The sequence below is a fragment of the Crassostrea angulata genome, unplaced genomic scaffold, assembly GCF_025612915.1.
Source record: "Crassostrea angulata isolate pt1a10 unplaced genomic scaffold, ASM2561291v2 HiC_scaffold_206, whole genome shotgun sequence".
Lineage (NCBI taxonomy): Eukaryota > Metazoa > Mollusca > Bivalvia > Ostreida > Ostreidae > Magallana > Magallana angulata.
This window is the reverse complement of record NW_026441759.1, coordinates 63,877-84,908: the sequence shown is the minus strand read 5'-3', so window position 1 is coordinate 84,908 and position 21,032 is coordinate 63,877. Positions and strand designations below refer to the sequence as shown.

The 21,032-nt window shown below is 31.7% G+C and overlaps 2 protein-coding genes across 4 annotated transcripts in view; one reads left to right on the top strand and one right to left on the bottom strand.

Moving 5' to 3' along the window:
- LOC128169753 (tetraspanin-9-like) overlaps nt 1-21,032 on the bottom strand; it is a 135,711-nt gene that overhangs the window by 65,794 nt on the left and 48,885 nt on the right. The gene's annotated exons all lie outside the window — the stretch shown is intronic.
- Nucleotides 15,894-21,001, top strand: LOC128169751 (uncharacterized). 3 transcript variants are annotated; one of them, XR_008241591.1, is made up of 4 exons: nt 15,894-16,009; nt 16,488-16,536; nt 20,491-20,593; nt 20,707-20,742. XR_008241591.1 is itself a non-coding variant. In XM_052835839.1 (4 exons), exons 1-3 carry the CDS (start codon nt 17,900-17,902, stop codon nt 20,742-20,744), a joined length of 1,665 nt encoding a protein of 554 aa, XP_052691799.1. In that variant the 5' UTR covers nt 17,812-17,899; the 3' UTR covers nt 20,745-20,765; nt 20,985-21,001. The 3 variants fall into 3 exon arrangements, 2 of the variants coding, with proteins under 2 accessions (XP_052691799.1, XP_052691798.1); XM_052835839.1 differs by lacking the exons at nt 15,894-16,009; nt 16,488-16,536 and adding exons at nt 17,812-19,423; nt 20,985-21,001 and having other exon boundaries at nt 20,707-20,765; XM_052835838.1 differs by lacking the exons at nt 15,894-16,009; nt 16,488-16,536 and adding an exon at nt 17,812-19,423 and having other exon boundaries at nt 20,707-20,977.

Genomic DNA, 21,032 nt, shown 5'->3' with positions numbered 1-21,032 from the left:
TGTAGTTGGTACTGTACATAGATTTTCTTATGTTATGTGCATCACGTATGAATTTACAAATATATCTTGATGATTTAACATCTGCTGGGTCAAGAATTTTTTAAGAATTACAGAGTTAGATGTTTTTGTTATGGTGTGGGTGTTTGTTTACTAACGTGTAATTTTTACATTGTTTACTGGATGTTTAGACTTGCTCGAGTTTCATGGGTGACTGGAAAGGATGACCGAATTTATCTATTTAAAAAAAAATCAGATTGTGAATTTTCAACTCAAAATTCAAAGCAGGGTCTAATTAGAAACATATCATCATATTCTTGTGCGGAAGACTCCAAATGTAGACATAAATACCCTGTAGACATACATGTAACATCAAGTAAATAAAATTGTATATACTTCAGACTTCAGAGTTAAAACATGACTAAAAAGTCTTTAGATCAGATCAATGTATCATTAGAGTGGTTTAGCAGACCAACGGGTACCCGGTACATGTACTTGTACATGTAGGTTACAAGTTAGAACTATGCGTACCACTCTACCAGTTCACATAATTTTTTTTGTTTAGCAGTTTTGATGTGTACTTGAATTGAGACAAAAACTGAAGGTTGCAAGTGTTATTTTTTATTGAACACCATTGTTTAAAATAACTTTTTATATATGTGACGGTCAGACCGGTTTAAATACCAGTGTTCAGTTGATAGAGCACCTGACTAGAGATTCAGGGGGCCCAGGTTTAATTCCTGGTTTGGTCCTTCATTATTTCTCCCATCCTGTGACAATATTAAGGCTTGGACGATTCTGTACTTAGCCGATTCGGTACATATCACGATACATGAGATGCGATACAATACATATTACGATACATTGCAACTAAATGAAAACATGAATAAGGGTTAAAAATTTATTCAATCTGTTGATGTATTACCGCATGTCCAAAGTTATTTTGATATATTTAAAAAGAGCGTTGCACAATTTACAAATTACTTAAGTCTCATATACACTAGTTTTTCATTAACAAGTAATCCAAAAGTTGTCCACACTCCAGATTTAGCTTCCTAACAGGTTTGACAACTTTACGAGGTTTTCGGCCATCTTTGTACTTTCATATTAGGCGCGCAGACTAAAAATAGACGATATATGAAGCTAAGATATTTTTGGAAAGAAAAAAGAAAAAAAAAGTTCGCATAGGTATCGTAATGTATTAATGGTAAATGTAACGATCCAAATATCGTCAAAATAAATACCGTGGTGCATCGGTGGATCGTTCCATCCCTATACAATATTGGTATTGTTACCAACCCCTGGAACTGACAGGTTTACTCCTGCCAGGGGAAGAGCCAGGGGTGATCTTTGAGGGTGAAGATCATTTAAGGGGGGGGATGTGACGGTCAGACTGGTTTGAATACCGGTGCCAGATACATGTAGCTCAGTTGGTAGAGCACTTGACTAGAGATTCAGAGGGCAAGGTTCGAATCCCAGTCTGTTCTGTCATTATTTCTCCCATCTTGTACATATATATCAGATATATTACAGATGATTATAAGAGTCATCACATGTTTTGCAAGATGCAATAATTGTATTAAAATCTTTACTTTACAACACAATACATTTAAGTGAATATTTATGTCTCTTGATATTATTTGGTGTGGTGTTCTTGACAGCATCGCATTCAAGTCAGTGTCAGCTACATTATGCATAAACAATTTTACCCGCTCCTAAACCACAAACTTTCTTATTAGTGGATTCAGCTTATACCGCTGATTGGCTGCTGTTGCAGCAGACTTATAATATATGCACGCACAAAACACAATGAACTTATCAGAGAATGAAAAATTCATCGAGTTACTTTCAACTGTTGGAATTTGGATATTTTTTAAAAATGTATACTTGTGACAAAACATATAATTATGTAGTACATACAGCTGTAGCTTTATGAAGAAAATTTGGGTTAGACATATATATAGCAACCATGCAAGTAAATGATATTTACTAAAACTTCCAATTTATGACGCACGAAATATACGCTACTTTTATAGAGATTGACATACATGTAATGTAACACATTCTTTGAAAAATAATCTATTAAAAATTCTTCATTAAGTTTACTCATACATGTTTTATGCTTATTACACGTAGTATTGTTTTTAAAACATGTAATTTAAAAGAAAAGAAACCAAAACCCTCGCCAAATTTATTTGCCAAAAAAAAAAAACCGGTAGAATTGATAAAACATGCGGGTATACCAGAAGGAAATACATGTACTTTGACGCTGTTCAGATGGGTAATATTCCTTTGTAATTTTCGAATTGAAATTTTTGATTGTTGCACTACAAGAAATAAACTCTAGCTCTCTTTCTCTCTCAAACTCTCTCTCAATCTGATAAGTGTCTATACCTAAGAATTTTTTTTAATATTATATTATGACTTGATATGCAAATTTTTGATCTTGTACTGCCTAAATGTTATGTCATGTATTGGAATATGTAATACTTATTACACTGCATGGTCAGTGTATTTTTTCCAGAAATAATATGCATATGTTAATGTAAACACAGCTATTACTAGTACATGTATGTAAACACAGCTAATTATTTTTTTTTTATTTCAGCTAAAAACGGACTCTTGTTCTGACATGGCACAACATGGCTATTACCTGTTGATTCTTGTGGGTCAGCTCTTGAGATTAAATTGTCACCTCTATCCACATGCATATTCCTTGTGTTCTACAGACTTTTTACCGGTAATTCAAATTAAATCGGATAATGCATGAACAATAATGGAACTTAAAGAAAGCATCATGCCATGTTGTGGTTTGTGTTTGATAAGAAATTATGAAAAACAAAATTAAGGCTATTTAAAAAAATTCATAATTGTTGTGAAAATTTGTTTTTTAATAAAAGTATGCAATTATATATATATATATGTTTCCTTTATTTTTTATTTTATAAAGGTATTTAGATGTGTTTACATAATTGAACCCCCCCCCCCCATCCAATTGTCTGCATTAAGATTACATGTAGGATATGTAAATGTACATTTGACTTTGAAATAACATCTGCTATGATAATTACTTTTGAAATGAACAAGAAACAACCTATTTCTACCTTTCTAAGGTATATATGCATTAAAAAAGGAGAAAAACATGTCAAATTTTGAACATTTTTCATGGAAATCAACTTTGTCTCCACCTGGGTGTTTGAATTTTATTTTAATTTAAGGCAGATGTCTAACTTGTAGGTTGTATCTTACTGTTTTAGCATGGATAGAAGGAGACTAGAAATCAAAATAGATTAGATATTCACTAAATATGATTGTTAGCTTACTTTTTTTCATAAAAACAAGAAATCACAAACAGGACAGCTGTCTATTTGTTAATTAAAATGGTGTAAATCATAAAATAAACAAATAATTAGGATCAAATTTTAGAATCATTGATGATTGTTTTCAAATATGTGTGAGAAATGACTCAAGGAAATTGCCATAAGTTTCATAAAATTAGGTAAAACATTTTTAACCATGACTTTTTATAAAAATCAAAAGATGGGGGGTATACATGTAAGGATATTTCTAAGTGATGTGAAGCTTTTTTCATGATTATATAATGTAGATGCATGTTGTATTGAATAAGGTTTCTTTTTAAAGGTGGTTGAACAACAATTGACCTCTAAAAGGTCAGGTAAAGATGTTTTACTATGGAGAACCCTGTAAATCTGTGTTTACTAATGGAAATTGGAAATGGGGGGTTCACTTAAATGGCCATATTTTTATTAAACCTCAATGGAATTTGCAATATGTGGTATTCTTTTTCTCAGAATTGCATTAGCTTTCTTATTCTAAGACAAACTGTCTTTTCATAAAATGTTAGTGTACTAAGTTAAAGGTACAAGGAACAGTTTCGGATAAAGAACCGTCAATATTTTTGTAAAATTGATAGTGACTGTACTTGAAGATTTACCAGTGTTGCGTAGATTCATGAAATGAATTTTGATGTTTATCAATAGTTAATGGGATGTCTCTTGTTGGAATTGGTATTAAGCAATATTAAGGCCCCTAATTTTAAGTACATGAGAAGCAGTAATAAATTGTGAAACTTGCGGCTTTGACTGTTGTGTTGACTTTACACAGTGAAATTGAAGGTTACAAACGGGAGGTTATATAACATGAAATGGAGGTGGATGGGATATTATATGCCTATTTAGTATCTACTGGGTATGAGGACAATAGGAAGTTTATTGTCCCCCAAGACAGCAACTATTTCATGAGGCAAAGCCAAGGGAAATAGTTGCTGTGGGGTGAGACAATAAACTTGCTATTGTCCAAATAGTCAGTTAATTGGTATATTATTATTCCGAATAAAACTTTATTTGTCAGCGATGCAGAATTTCTTGATGATAAACAAATTAGAGTTATCAAACCTTGTAATTAATGCGGTGATCTGATTAGGTCAGAGGTGTTCCGAGTTTAAAAAGGAGGGTAATCAAATTCTGCTGATGAATGGTTTTGATGACTATTCACCATGGGCAGATAGCATGGATACTATTTCAAATTAGATAGAAAAGCATTAGTTTGTGTGGGCGCCTTCTAGTGATCAGTTTGTCCGTCTGTCCATCCGAGATCGCTTGACCGGAGCATAGCTTCTCTCCCCTTGGCCCAGTCTGGCTCATACCTCATCCACAGGGTTCCTTTGGGTTAAGGATGTGCAGTGACCTTGAACTATGTTGTTAGGTATAAGGTTAAGGTCATAGTAGAATTACATATATAAATTCCTTGTCTGGGGCATATCTTCTCTCCCTTTGGTCCAATCTGGCTAATACTCACAGACTGTCTCTATTGTTAATCGATGAGCAGTGACCTTGCATGAAATTTCTAGGTAAAGGGTGAAATATCATATCGGATCATGCAAAAATCCTTTTTTCAGAGCATATATACTTTCTACTAACCCCTATTTGGCTCAGACTTTACATAAGCAGAGCTTTTGAGTAAAGGGTGTGTAGTGACCTTGAACCTATTTTCAAGGTAAACTGTGAAGGTCAAAGCAGAATTATATTTAAAAAATCCTTGTCTGGAGTACATATTATCTCCCTTTGCTCCAAACAGGCTCATACTTCACCCACATGATGCCTTTGATCAAAGGATATGCAATGACCGAATGATATTTGTAGATCAAGTGTCAAGGTCATATCATATCACTCAAAAATCCATATTTTAAGAGCATATATATACTCTCCTTTTAGCCCCTAATTGGCTAATATTTTGCCTAAACAGAGCTTATTGGCTAATGGCATGCAGTGACCTTGAACCATGTCAATGTGAAGGTCATAGCAGATCTTAACAAAATTAGTTTTAGACAGTAGATTATTTCCTGGATATGCTTAATCTTGGTCAGATTGAACAAAAATGCCTGTATGTTAGGGGCAATGAAATTGAATTAGAAGTTCTATGCCAGCTGGAAAAATTTCAAGTTATAGGTCAAGGTCAAAGCAAAATTCTCTTAAATAACATCAACGGGGCCTTTTGAAATGTTCACCATTTCAATGCTGTCTGGTTCATAGTAATTTCAAATAAAAATATTCACAGAGGAATAATAAAATTAAGTAAACTATACATCGTTAAGTTTCTGACAATTGATGATGCAACAAGAACAAAGTACGAAAGGTCAACCCTTTGAAAAGCAGTGTAGAGGAAACGTTGCTCAGATTTATGTTTTAAACAAAATTGATTTTTTACGGAAATTTTAATTTTGCATTCTGGGTTAAGAAATTAGATGTTAGTTCCAGGTAAAGTTAACTTTTACCTAAAATGAAGTCAAATTTCTTAAGTCGTACTTAAACACATTCGGATTTTTTTGTTAACTCGGTCTTGAAATGTTTATGTTTTTTTGTTAATTTGTACTTAAAACCATTCGGATTTTGTTAAGTCGTACCAAGAATCATTCGATTTTATTAAAATCTTTTTTGTACTTAAGTTACTTTTGTCATTACTAAGGTCTTCCGTCTTCAGCGGAAGACCTTACTGTTTTTCTACGGGTTCTCATTATTCTATATTATTATTATTTTTCTCCTTGGTAGACATCCTTAATTTCTCAGCCATTTCTCAATCGATTTTAATGATTTTTACAGGGATAATGTCTTTGGTGAATGTCTCTTTGCATCCCACTTCCTGTCTGAAAATTCACTTCCGCTTCTGAATTATCTCCCTTTTTCCTGTATTTTGGAGCATGATGTTGTCCACGCATCTCCTCAGGAACCGCTATAGTTAGAGACTTGAAATTTATATGCAAGACAGAGTGGTTATGGTAGATATGCTTGCTTGTTTTAGATTTGTCGAGAAGCCATTTTCCTTGATGCTCGCCAGGACCCGAAAATTGGGATTAAAAAACGTTGTAATTTTTTGTGGTTTTCTTTAATTATCTAATTTCTGAAAAATATTTTGTTAAGACATGTAATGTAAAGTTAGTTTCTATTTACACGACCTTTCTTTTAAAATCAGGAAAAAGGGGCTGGCCTCTCAAATAAGGGGACCAAACGGCTCTAAAGTCTTTAATCTGTAGCCCTTTACTAAACGATATTTTGTGAAATGTTATATAAGCAAATATGTTCATCTCACAGTTATGTATCTAATCGATGTAATGATTTCATCATGTGTTACGTAATTTGGGGTTTTTAGGGGCCAAAAGTCCAAAATTGTAACCACCCATATCTCAGAAAGGAAAAATATTTTGAAATGCAGTACAGAAGAAAAGTTGTTCAAAATGATGTTTTTAACAATATGCAACCTTCAAAATTTCGTTAAACGGCCCCTTTAGGGAGATAAGGGATCGCACAGGATGAATGACCATCTTTAAGTCCTCCTTAAAGATAGCTTAAAGGTGTTTAAAGGTAGCTTAAAGACGATCTTTAAGCCACCTTTAAGCTACCTTTAAGCTATATGTATTGCTTAAAGGTGGCTTAAAGAAAGCGTAAAGATGGCTTAAAGGCAGCTTAAAGACTATCTTTAAGCCACCTTTAAGCCACCTTTAAGGACAACTTATAGGTCCTTAATGTCCAAACTTCTTTAAGCCACCTTTAAGCCACCTTTAAGCTACCTTTAAGCCACCTTTAAGCCGTTAAAAAAAAATTAATTCAATATTGTGCTTAATTTCCAACGAAATGTATTCACTTTATGAAAGAAAAGGTATTAAGACGGTTTTTGTTCTAAAAAGAAAAATGAAAAAAAAAAACACATAAAAAAACCGGCCACGGCGAGAATTGAACCCGGGACCCTTACTTTACTAGCATTACCACTCATCCTCTGCGCCACGACAACTTGCATATATATGAGCGTTTTTATATCCTATAAATCAGTGGATATTGAATCATTGTATTGAATGTGTTTACTTGAAAAGATTTTGACAAACCATTCAGTTTGTAACAATCAATTATATCTAATTTATAAATTACATGCATGCATGTATTTAGAATGAAATACGGAACTTGGTTTTCAGTGAACAAAAATATATTATTAATATTAAAATATATTATTAATATTAAAATATATTATTAATATTAAAATATATTATTAAAAATATATTATTAATATTTTCCTAAATGGAAACCGTTAGGTTCACTGTAGTAGGCTTTTTTACATGTAGTTAATAAATTTAAACCGAGTAGATATACGTTCATCTTATTTATAGCTATAAAAATGTAAGAAAGAAAATGAAATCATTTCTTTTATTAAATGCATTGATACTATTAGGGTATTTGTTCAATTTCCCGCAATTTCCCGGTTTTCATGATCGCGGCTCCGTTTCAATATGTTTAAATATTTACATGTAATTGTATGTACATGATTTATAAACTATCAATTCTATAACAAACAAAATTACCAATTACCGGTGACGTATTTACTGCATGTGGCAATTGCAAATGACTTGTACATACAATTGTATGATGTGCCAGGCCGGGTATATTTGACATATTTACCCTTATACATATATTCAAATAATCAACCCCTATTTATGATCACCGGTACATTAATTAATTAGCCTCAAGATTTTACTCTTACATACATGTATCGTTAATTTGTAGACGTAACATCTTTGAAACCCAGAGCTAGGAAATAATACTTTGAAAATAAATTACAAATGTAAATTAACTTTTATTCATTAGACTTATCGTATACTCGTACATACTAAGATTCAACACCTTAAGAAACCATGACGTGCACCTGGGCACACGACACACCTGTTGTGTATATCTTGTATATTCTGTGTTAGTTCCAGTGGTTTTCTTAAGTTGGACAAACAATAGACTTTAATTAGATATACACAAACATGCACCTGGGCACACGACACAACTGTTGTGTATATCTTGTATATTCTGTGTTAGTTCCAGGGGGTTTTCTTAAGTTGGACAAACAATAGACTCTAATTAGATATACACAAACGAACAAAACTATGTCTAGACAAACAAAGCAGTAATATCCTGCCCGATATAACAAAGGCAGTTGAGAGTCTTTTCATCTTTAACATGTATGTAGCAGATCTAGAGAATGATAGAAATAATGAAAATTGAAAAAATAATACAAACCTTAAACCGATTAACAAATTAAATCATGCATTTTTTGTTCATTATCTTTATTTTGTTTAATAACCGGATGAACTGAGAGAGAGAGAGAGAGAGAGAGAGAGAGAGAGAGAGAGAGAGAGATTTTTCACCGATTAATTTATAATAGGAAACAAACATACTTTAATTAGTTTTATGCACATATTAAGATACAGAGACTGCGCTCATCCCTACAATAATTTTGAAACCCCAAAAAATTATAAAGAATTTCATAACGGCAATCTGTGTCCATCGGAGCGGTGCTGATGATAGCGATCTGTGTTTAATGGAGCGACGATTAAAACCGCCTGGAACCCCCCCCCCCCCTTCCTTGGAAATTATATCATCACTCGGATGACCCCCTCCCATCTCTATAAAAGAGCTTTTGCATTTAATATATTTTTTTATTGTTCAGCTTGATCAATATTGACTTAAAGGCCACTTAAAGACAGTGTAAAGGCAGTGTAAAGAGAGCGTAAATGCCACTTAAAGATGCTTAAATGTGGCTTAAAGGTGGCTTAAAGAAGTTTGGACATTAAGGACCTATAAGCACTTGCTTAAAGGTGACTTAAAGGCGGCTTAAAGGTTGTATAGCCTTTAAGCTCCTTTAAGTCACCTTTAAGCCACCTTTAAGGACTTGCTTAAAGATGGTTTTTCGTCCTGTGTCGGCCACTAAAACCTTTTTTCTCATATATCTCAAGAACGGTAACAAATTTGTAAACAATTGTTGAACAAAATGTGTTTAGAATTAAGTGACCTTTTATTTGATATCAAGAAAAAGGGGCTGCCCCCTTAAATTAGGGAACTAAACGGCTCTAAAGTCTTTTATCTATAGCCCTTTATGTATCCAGGCAATGTAATGATTTTTCCATGTGTTAGGTAATTAAGGGTTTTAAGGGGCCAAAAGTCCAAAATTATGATCACCCATACCTCAGAAAGGAAAAATATTTTGAAATGCAGTACAGAAGAAAAGTTGTTCAAAATGATCTATAGCGTTTTACTAAGAGCTATTTTGTGAAAGGTTATGTAAGCTGAATTATTATAATACATTTATATATCCTTACAATATAATGATTTTCTCTTGCGTTACCTAATAAGGGTTTTTAGGAGCCAGAGGTAAACAAGTTTAATATTTTTTCTATCTTAATTTGAAGAAATGCAAGTATTTAAAAAAACAATATAAGAGAAGTTATAAAATGTGATACAAAAAAGCATTAGTTCTCCACTCTTTTTTCCATATCAAGTTTTTTGTCGAAAATCAAAGTCGATGATGTTAAATTTCCTTTTAAAAATCGGACGGAAGACCTCCTCGTTGCTCGCAACGAGATCGTGTCTAGTTAATATTATTATTAGGGTCTTCCGTTTTTAACGGAAGACCCTATTGTTATTCTTCGGTTTCTTTTTATTAGGGTCTTCCGTTTTCAACGGAAGACCCTCTTGTTATTCTTCGGTTTCTTTCTATTATTATACTTTTTCTTTTTTTTCTGACTCCTTTTCGGCTTCATAACTCAAAAAGTTTTTAACCGATTTTTCTGAAACTTTCCGAGATAATGTGCAATTATAATGCCTCAAAGATGTTAAAGTTTTTTATAGTAACGTCATTTCCGTTTTTACGTTACGTCATTTTAAAAAATTTCAAAAAGTCATTTTGTCCGCGGCTTTTTTCAAAAACGCTTCAAGATAAAAAGTTGAAATTTTTCGAGCTTATTTATTGATCATTTTGCCTCTGTAATAGGGCTGGAAATGAAAATCCGCCACTTCTGGTCGAAACCGAAAGTAAATCAAATTTTTCGAAAATTTGAATTTTTTGATCAAATAAAAAACGTATATGTGTTTTGTAGAACTTAATAAGCAGAATCTAACACTGAAAACTGTTTTGTAATTGTATGACGCATTACAGAGATATTGGGGTTTGAAAATTGATTCATCCGGAAATTTCGATTCCACGTTCTTGGTTTAAAAAATAGCATAAAGTTAATAGTTAAATTAACTCGTACCAAAAATAATTGTTAAGTCGTACTTGAACACATTCGGATTTTTTTGTTAAGTCGTTCTTGAAATCGGAAAAGGTTTTTGTTAAGTCGTACTTAAAATCATTCGTATTTTGTTACAGTGGTAACAACGTTATTGTTGACAAGCCAATCGTGTTAAATAGTTCGTGTAACGTGGGTGATCGTTCGTGTAACGTGCGGGATCGTGCGTGTATCAGGAAAAATAGTTTGCGTTTTTTACCGTGCGGGTTCGTGCGTGATCATGCGGTTTTTTCGTTTTGAAACTTTTTTTACGGAATCTCAGAATTTATTCTTAAAACAACGACAAGTAGTTTTTGTAAAACAATGTTGATTTAAACTTTTTTTTTTATAGAAGAACATTGACAGTTGTTAACATTCATTCTCTCTTTTGTGGTTAAATACATTTATCAAGTATTCCAGAGCTCATTCAATCCTTTGTTCGGTTGAGTTAGTTTTGCATTATGTTATAGTCAGCCTCTATCAAGCATCCATTGTGTCTTGACACATAATTTTAATCATATAAGGAAGAGCGACACGTTGAATGGAAGCGGCCAATCTTACCTACTCCCCGTTTTAAACTAAACGATTATCCCCAACGTTTTTCTTTCAAATGAGAATACGATACGCATTCCTATCTGGAGCATTGTGTAAACATTTGTTTGAAATAAAAATTTTATAGACGCTTTAAAATTTAGAATAAATAGAAATAAATCAATTATGTACTGTAATTAGTGAAAATATTCAATGTGTAAAATCGAATTTTCCTCTATCCCGCATATTCAAATCGTACGTAAGGGAACTGGATCACATAAACAGTCATCTCGTATGTAAATAATTTCGTATAGTTAATGCATTATCTTCATTTAATTTACATTTAAGTTATTATTCGTTATGGAGAGAAAAAAATTAATTTGTGTATGAATCATATATGTTTTTTTTGTATGGATGTGTAAATTGTTTACTCGTAAAATTTAAAACAGTGCATTGCTACTGTACATGCCGCTTTTCAATAAAACACAAACATAAAGCAATACAAATTAAAGCAATACGTTTTCTTAATTCTAATCTTAAAAATTAATTTTGATTTTGCGTGTTTAATGGTGTAGAATCGTTCATTTGCGTGTTTTATCGTTTTTGTTTGTGTATCGTGAACATTCAGTAAGTAAGTGATCGTCCGTGTATCGTGCGTGATCGTTCGTGTATCAGAATCGTGCGTGTCGTTTGTCAACAATAACGTTGTTACCACTGTAAGTCGTACCAGGAATAATTCGATTTTTTTCATCTCTTCATTTTAGTTACTCTTGTATTCGGTTTAAAAGCTCTGCTACTAACTGAAGATTCCAGCTTTACTTCCGACATTTACGGAAGACCCACTCGTTGCTTTGCAACGAGCTTTGCTCTAGTTATTATTAGGGTCTGCCGTTTCCAACGGAAGACCCTCTTGTTATTCTACGGTTTCTTTTTCTTTATTCTTATTATTAGGGTCTTCCGTTTCAAACGGAAGACCCTCTTGTTATTCTACGGTTTCTTTTTCTTTATTAGGGTTTTCCGTTTTCAACGGAAAACCCTTCTGTTATTCTACGGTTTCTTTTCCTTTATTATTAGGGTCTTCAGTTTTCAACGGAAGACCCTCTTGTTATTCTTCGGTTTCTTTTTAGGGTCTTCCGTTTCCAACGGAAGACCCTCTTGTTATTCTATTGTTTCTTTTTATTAGGGTCTTCCGTTTTCAACGGAAGACCCTTTTGTTTTTCTACGGTTTCTTTTTTTAGGGTCTTCCGTTTCCAACGGAAGACCCTTTTGTTTTTCTACGGTTTCTTTTTTTTCTTATTCTTATTATTATTATTCTTTTTATTTTTTTTCCAACTCAAATATTTCAAAAACGCTTCCATCGATTGTTTTGAAATTTGCAGATTTAATGTGTATCTGAAAGATCTCTATGATATGAAAAAATTATTTGATGACGTCATCAATTTCGTCAGATATTGACGTTTTTCACGTTTTAAAAAGTGATTTTGTCCGGAGCTTTTCTCATTTTTGATTTAAGGTAAAGCTATGAGATTTACAGAGAAGGTAGAACTATCGTTTTACTTATGACATAAGGCTGGAAACTCAATTCGGACACTTCCGGTCGAAACCGGAAGCAAAACCATTTTTTTTGAATTTTCATGTTTTTCAATTTTAAAACTTTAACGTATGTATCTTACAGTATTTTTCATGCTGAGTTCAAAACTGAAATCCTTTTTTGAATCGGACGATGCATTACAGAGATATCGGGGTTTAAAAATTGATTTTTCCGGAAATTTTGATTCCACGTCCTTGGTTTAAAAAATAGCGTTATATTCAAAGTAAAATTAACTCGTACCAAAAATAATTGTTAAGTCGTACTTGATCACATTCGGATTTTTTTTTGGTAAACTCGTTCTTGAAATCGGAAAGGTTTTTGTTAAATCGTACCTAAATCATTCGGATTTTGTTAAGTCGTACCAGAAATAATTCGATTTTTTTCATCTTTTTATTTTAGTTACTTTTGTTATTGGTTTAGGAGCTCTGCTTCTTACAGGAACTTCTAGCTTTACTTCCGACATTAACGGAAGACCCACTCGTTGCTTTGCAACGAGCTTTGCTCTAGTTTCTTATTCTTATTATTATTATTCTTTTTATTTTTTTTCCAACTCAAATATTTCAAAAACGCTTCCATCGATTGTTTTGAAATTTGCAGATTTAATGTGTATCTGAAAGATCTCTATGATATGAAAAAATTATTTGATGACGTCATCAATTTCGTCAGATATTGACGTTTTTCACGTTTTAAAAAGTGATTTTGTCCGGAGCTTTTCTCATTTTTGATTTAAGGTAAAGCTATGAGATTTACAGAGAAGGTAGAACTATCGTTTTACTTATGACATAAGGCTGGAAACTCAATTCGGACACTTCCGGTCGAAACCGGAAGCAAAACCATTTTTTTTGAATTTTCATGTTTTTCAATTTTAAAACTTTAACGTATGTATCTTACAGTATTTTTCATGCTGAGTTCAAAACTGAAATCCTTTTTTGAATCGGACGATGCATTACAGAGATATCGGGGTTTAAAAATTGATTTTTCCGGAAATTTTGATTCCACGTCCTTGGTTTAAAAAATAGCGTTATATTCAAAGTAAAATTAACTCGTACCAAAAATAATTGTTAAGTCGTACTTGATCACATTCGGATTTTTTTTTGGTAAACTCGTTCTTGAAATCGGAAAGGTTTTTGTTAAATCGTACCTAAATCATTCGGATTTTGTTAAGTCGTACCAGAAATAATTCGATTTTTTTCATCTTTTTATTTTAGTTACTTTTGTTATTGGTTTAGTAGCTCTGCTTCTTACAGGAACTTCTAGCTTTACTTCCGACATTAACGGAAGACCCACTCGTTGCTTTGCAACGAGCTTTGCTCTAGTTTCTTATTCTTATTATTATTATTCTTTTTATTTTTTTTCCAACTCAAATATTTCAAAAACGCTTGCATCGATTGTTTTGAAATTAACAGGTGTAATGTGTATCTAAAAGATCTCTATGATATGAAAAAATTATTTGATGACGTCATCAATTTCGTCAGATATTGACGTATTTCACGTTTTAAAAAGTGATTTTGTCCGGAGCTTTTCTCATTTTTGATTTAAGATAAAGCTATGAGATTTACAGAGAAGGTAGAACAATCGTTTTACTTATGACATAAGGCTGGAAACTCAATTCGGACACTTCCGGTCGAAACCGGAAGCAAAACAAATTTTTTTGAATTTTCATGTTTTTCAATTTTAAAACTTTTACGTACGTATCTTACAGTAATTTTCATGCTGATTTCAAAACTGAAATCCGTTTTTGAATCGGAAGATGCATTACAGAGATATCGGGGTTTAAAAATTGATTTTTCCGGAAATTTTGATTCTGCGTCTTTGGTTTAAAAAATAGCCTTTTGTTTAAAGTGAAATTAACTCGTACCAAAAATAATTGCTAAGTCGTACTTAAACACATTCGGATTTTTTTGTTAAGTCGTTCTTGAAATCAGAAAGGTTTTTGTTAAGTCGTACTTAAAATGATTCGGATATTGTTAAGTCGTACCAGGAATAATTCGATTGTTTTCATCTTTTTATTTTAGTTTCTTTTGTTACTGGTTTAGGAGCTCTGCTTCTTACAGGAACTTCCAGCTTTACATCCGACATTAACGGAAGACCCACTCGTTGCTTTGCAACGAGCTTTGCTCTAGTTAGGGTCTTCCGTTTTCAACGGAAGACCCTCTTGTTATTGTATTGTTTTTTTAGGGTCTTCCGTTTTCAACGGAAGACCCTCTTGTTATTCTATTGTTTTTTTTTATTATTATTATTCTTCTTGTTTTTCCTTCTGACTTCTTTTTTGCTTTATATCTCAAAAACTATTCAACCGATTTGCAAGAAATTTTCAGAGATTATGTTAAATAGTTGTCCCTTGAAGATTTTAAACTTTCAGTCATTAAGTCACTTCCGTTTTCTAGTTACGTCATTTTTAAAAATTTCAAAAAGTGATTTTGTCCAGGACTTTTCTCGTAAACGGTTGTTTATAAAGACTTGAAATTCTCTGTGATTGTAAATCTGCGGATTTACTTATGGCAAATTTACAAAAAAAAATATTTTGTAACTTCCGGTCGAAACCGGAAGTGATTCTAATTTTTCGGAATTTTCATTTTTTTGAGCGAATAATAAAATTATATGCATGTTGTAGAGTTTGCAAAGCTAAATGCAAAACTAAAATTCGTTTTCAAATGGGATGATGCATTTCAGAGATATCGGGGTTTAAAAATTGATCTTTCCGGAAATTTTGATTCCGTGTTTTTGGTTTTAAAAATAGTGCATATTTCACACTGAAAGTAATTTCTACTGAAAACAATTCGTACTGATAATTAAACTATATATAAAACACAAAATTATATGCATATTGTAGAGTTTGCAAAGCTTAATACAAAACTGAAATTCTTTTTCAAATCGGATGATGCATTGCAGAGATATCGGGGTTTAAATATTGATTTTTCCGGAAATTTTGATTCCGTGTTCTTGGTTTAAAAAATAGTGTAAAATTCACACTGAAAGTAACTCCTGCTGAAAACAATTCGTGCAGGTCATAAAACAGGACTCTGTTTTTTAATAGTTAATTAAAGTGTTTATCGATACAATTAAGTTATTTCGATCGATAATTACGTTGTTAGTTTTTATTAGTCTTATTAGTTTTAATCGAAATAATCATCGTACGATTCCCCATTTCAACTCGCCATGTTAAACAGCTGATAGCGTAGCTATTCCAGTTAACGCCATCTTAATCTTAAAATAGTAACAACCGGAAGGCACCTGGTAGCCATATTTGCATGCTATAGTGTACGGAGATTGGATCATATAGATAGATCGAGGTAAGTTTCACTTGATGGACTCTTATGTTGATGACAGTGGTGTGTAAGCTGTGTTGGTGTTTGGGTTTACTATGTGCTTTGCCAAGAACCCTTTAAAACCTGCTAATTTTCTTTAAATAAAATAAAACCAATATAAGTATATCCGCAGGAAAGGTCAATACATTTGTATATTTTGTGATTTCTTGAATTAGATAAGAAGTAGCATCCATTTAAACATGCTAAATGATTTTTCAAATGCTATTGATGGTTATTGAAATTGAAATTCTTTTTTGTAATGTTGCACGTTTTTGCACGATTTTTTTAAAACTAAGTAGATTGGTCAACACAGTAATTTAGTCTCAATCTAATTACCTGCCCTTGATATAGTCCATTTCTTTTTATACTTCAGATATTCTTTCAAACATAATGTCATTAAGAAGGCAGATTGACAACGATATTCTCATTAAAAAAAATTATTAATTTATTTGTATCATTTTAGGACTTCAGAGAGTAAAGAGTGACACAGTGCTTGAATTTTTCCATAGAAGGTAAATACATATATTTATATATATATTACATATGCATAACCAATTTATGCCTGATATTTTCATTTCATCATTTTCATATTATTTTATTTGGTTTGTTTTCTTTATTTTTTTCTTTTTAGTATATTTCTTTGTCTTGTACATTTTGTTTACTTTATGTTTGTGTGTCTGTCTTCATTTTTTGTTTGGTATTTCATTTTGCACAGCATTTATGGTAAAAATTCAGATAACACTCACTGTTTTGCACATAATCATGGTACTTACGTACTTAAATGTTAGTGAAATATATTTGAAGCACAAAGACCGTGCTAACTTCATGAAATGTCTACATCATGAAGTGTGCGACAGATTAAAAATTGAATATTCGAAGGTGAACCGAGTAAGTTTATTATATAAAGTGAAGCGAATTCAGAAAGAAATAGAAAAACTTAAGAAATACACAAACAAAGAGAAGTTGAACAAGTATGTGAACAATATATTTGAGTTACCCAATATGAAAAAAACCTCAAGTGATGGAAGTGGATGTGAAGAAAAACAGTCGAATTCATCCATGGAGAGAGAAGAGAATTTCAAGGAAGATACATGTAATACAAGGCTGCAGGAGATAATATCTGAGCAGAGCATTGTGATTACTCATTTGAGGAGGGAAAATGCAGGTCTCAAAGACAGAATAAGGTCTTTTAATGTAAAAAATACAAACAGAAAAATAAAAAAACAAACAGAAAAAATAAAAAAATTAGAAAATGTCATAAAAAAAATGAAGAGAAAAGAAAATGTTCAAAAAAATGACAAAAGTGTACAGTGTAATAGCATAAAAAATGTGATTGCTCAGTTAAAAACTGAAATTGATTATTTGCTGTCTCAGAAAGAAAATGAAAATGTTGATGATGATTTTGTACATGTTAAAAAAAATATTGATTTTAGGGAGAGTGGGAAAGGGAAGCCATATAATTTTAAATTACGAAACTTATACTACAATTTTAGAAGCAGAAACATAGGTTTGGTTCATATTGGACCAATAATTCAATGTGTTTTAGATTTATTTGATATCAATGTTGAAAATCTTCCCTCCAAAAGTACAGCAGCAATTTTTACAAGTGAAATGGGTGTTGTGTCCAGAAATCAAATTAATGAAGAAATGAAAAATAATTGTAACATAACAATGCATAGAGACGCTACTACAAAAAAGGGAAAACATTTTTATGGAGTTCAATTTAATACTGGTGAGAAACTTTTGTCTGCAGGTGTGAGAGAGGTGTGTGATGGAAAGGGTGAGACTTATGTCGATGTAACAAGAGAAATTTTATGTGATATATCGCAGAAAGAGGGTGAGAGTGAGAATATTTTAAATAACGTTTCATGTTTTATGACTGACAGGTGTGCGACAGAGCAGAAAGTTAATGATATTTTAGCTAGAGACATTGATCATGCTGTACATTCTTTTAAATGTTCTGTTCACCCCCTTTTACAGTTTTCTGATGTATGCATTGAAGAGATTTTTAATATTGAGCAAGAGTTGTGTTTTAAATTTCCTGGCTATACCCATTCTTTAAGAGAGCCTTTTATTTTGTTTCTTTTAAAATCTGTGTCAAAATTATTTTACAAAGATGGGACAGGTGACCCAAATATTTTACAGGTTTACATGAAAAACCATGGTGTGGAAAATATTCCAATTGTAAATATTAGAGGTAACCGTTTTAATGTTTTATTTTATAATGCTGCTGGTACTTTTTTTATGCATAAACATATATTGCAGTATTTTTATTCTTTGAAAAGTTCTTACAATTTTATTCAGAATTTTATTGTTTTATGCTTGCAAAACAAAACATTTTTAACTCTACTGAGAGCTCTGGGTATTATTTGTAAAATTATTACTGAACCATATTTTGTTAAAGCTACAGAAGTTGGAAACATTTTACTTATGGGCAGTGTATTCCAGAGACTTTTATATGTTTTAGATTTATTGGTAGAAAACCCTATTTTAGCATTGAATAACGAAGTTTCACTTTTTTATGGTCCTTGTTTTTATGATGGTGTCTTTGATTTTTTACTTAAAACTTCGCTTAACAACGATCTTACTTGTGTTTTTATAAAACGTTTATGTTCTGTTTTAAAAAGCAAAGTTTCAAAATTGTTTCATGAATTTTTAAAAGGAGGGAAGTATTTTAATGTTCATCAAGGTGATTTACCTGAATGTAACTCATGTTCAACTAATAATATATGTTTAGAAAGACTTATGGGACAATTGGATTTTAAACTTAAAGCAGCTTCTACCTCAACTGTCAACAGCATAGAAAGCTGCATTTTATATTCCAACAACAGAACAGAAAATTGGCTTAAAGATAAAGATCCGAAAGAGCAGCAGGAAATTATAGATAGTGCAAGATCACAAAATCGAGTTTTTATGAAACAGGACAGAGAGAGACAAGAGGAACTTTTTATTAAACAAACGAAGATTTTAGAACAAAAAGAGAATGAAGCAAAGAGAAAGAAGGAGAGAAAAGTTAATCAGATTGACAAGGCAATAGAGGACATGAGAACAGTAGGATTGTGGGAGAGTGAAGAAAAGATCAAGGAGGAGGTGGAAAAATTGAGAACCAAAAAGGGGAAAATGGAAAGCCTAAAAAAACAAATAAACATATACAAGAAAGTGTTTGAGATCGACAAAAATTATAAAGAACTTTTACAATTCTCATCAAAAGGCAAAATATATGACATAAGCAAATTACAACAAAATCTTACAAAACTAATAATGTTAAGGAGAAATACACCGAAATACAAAGCAAGTGATTTAGTGGGCAAAGCCATCATACACACATGGACACTGGAGAATGGAGAAAATAAAGAGTATGAAGGAGAGATAAGAGGATTCGAAGATGGTGTTTTCAAAGTAATTGAATATCAGATATTCAAATACGTCAAGTATTTCATCCTAACAATGAGGAGTTTACACTGTTTCACATATATAATCAATGCATTAAACTTATATGCATGGCACTTAATAACATTATGAATTTTGTAAAACATCCTTTAAATAAATATACAAGGGGCCCAAAGGGCCTTTTAAATGGTAACTTTATAATAAAACAACACTGTAAAGGGTCCACCGAAGTAAATAATTAGAGAATATTTTTATAAAAATACTGTATATAATATGCATTTCTATATGGTTACCACCTACGACTAAAAGAATGATTTTTAAGGTGTAAATAAAATCCATATTAAGCAGTTTCCCATTCTAAAAATTATCAGATATTCCCTATTAGAAGAAAGCATCAAGATTTTTATTTTTTTTTTTTTTACAAATATTGTGAATTGTTTGCCATATATGTAATGAATCTCTTTTCAGTCTGTTTCTCCTGACAAATTTAATTTAAACTTTGTCCACAATTACATACTCTAACAGGCTTAGTTTTTAACTTTTTAGCTTATATTTTAATCATATCTCCCAAATGTGAGGAAAATGTTCATGATTTTCAAAAAGAGGGGTGGTGGTGTGCAAAAAACAAAAGAAAATCACCTCCCACTCTCTGTAATAATTAATATTTTGATATATTATTACACATGTATAATTTTATACATCTATTTGAAAATACATCAGTAAACGTTTAATTCTTCATCATGATGCATTCACTACTCATCATCATTGGTTGTATGTTTATGTCTTAATTGTGCATGTTTTTGAATGTTATTTGTTCATATTAATGTTTTTGGTGTAAGGTGTGTTGCCTAAATGTTCAGTTACCGGTAAATTCATTTTGATATAAATGTACAGTACTTCACATATGTAATTATGAACGAATTAGCCACATGCCTTAATTAATTGCAAATATTATGTGCAAGTAATAAGAATAGAAAAAATTTTGGAACAAGAAATGATATTTTAGGCTGTGTACTTGAACTATAAAATATTTTCCTGATAAGGGCAGGATTATAATTCTATAAATTATATTTCAGGTTGTGTACTGGGATGATAAAGAGAAGAAGGAAGGCAATGAGTTTGAACTAACAGAGAGAGAGATCAATATTGACATACAAGAAGGAAATCTTTTTATAAAAGGTATATTTTTTTGGCATTCACTGCTTTTTGGTACATAAATTTATTTACAGTATTTGTTTTCTCTTTTATATAAAGTTAATATGTTTATTTATCTCTTATTTATTTTATTTCAGATACAACCAACCTGGATCACTGTTATTCAACATTTTGAAAAAGACTATAAGTACAGACGGTAAGAGTTATCTTTCATTTTATTCATTTTCTTGGTTGGGAGAAAGTTAGAGTTATTGCCCTTTGGTACAATAGTCTTTACTCTGCTATTAGTGATTATAGCAAGTTAATTATTCATAACCAAGGAACCAATGAAATGTGTTTTATATATAGCCATGCTTTGAAGGTCAAGACCTATTGGTATTATTTTTAAATCTGAGTTCTCATTTTCTAATTTTAGGTGGAATAGCTAGATAGCGGTGTGTCTACATTTTAAAAAAAAAGCAAG

What these genes read in the sequence shown, in the direction of transcription:
- LOC128169751 (XM_052835839.1), top strand. Translation starts at nt 17,900, where the DNA reads ATGACTGACAGGTGTGCGACAGAGCAGAAAGTTAATGATATTTTAGCT. An exon ending in TCGAAGATGGTGTTTTCAAA is followed by an intron (nt 19,424 to 20,490) that starts GTAATTGAATAT and finishes ATTATATTTCAG; the next exon opens with GTTGTGTACTGGGATGATAA. An exon ending in AGGAAATCTTTTTATAAAAG is followed by an intron (nt 20,594 to 20,706) that starts GTATATTTTTTT and finishes ATTTTATTTCAG; the next exon opens with ATACAACCAACCTGGATCAC.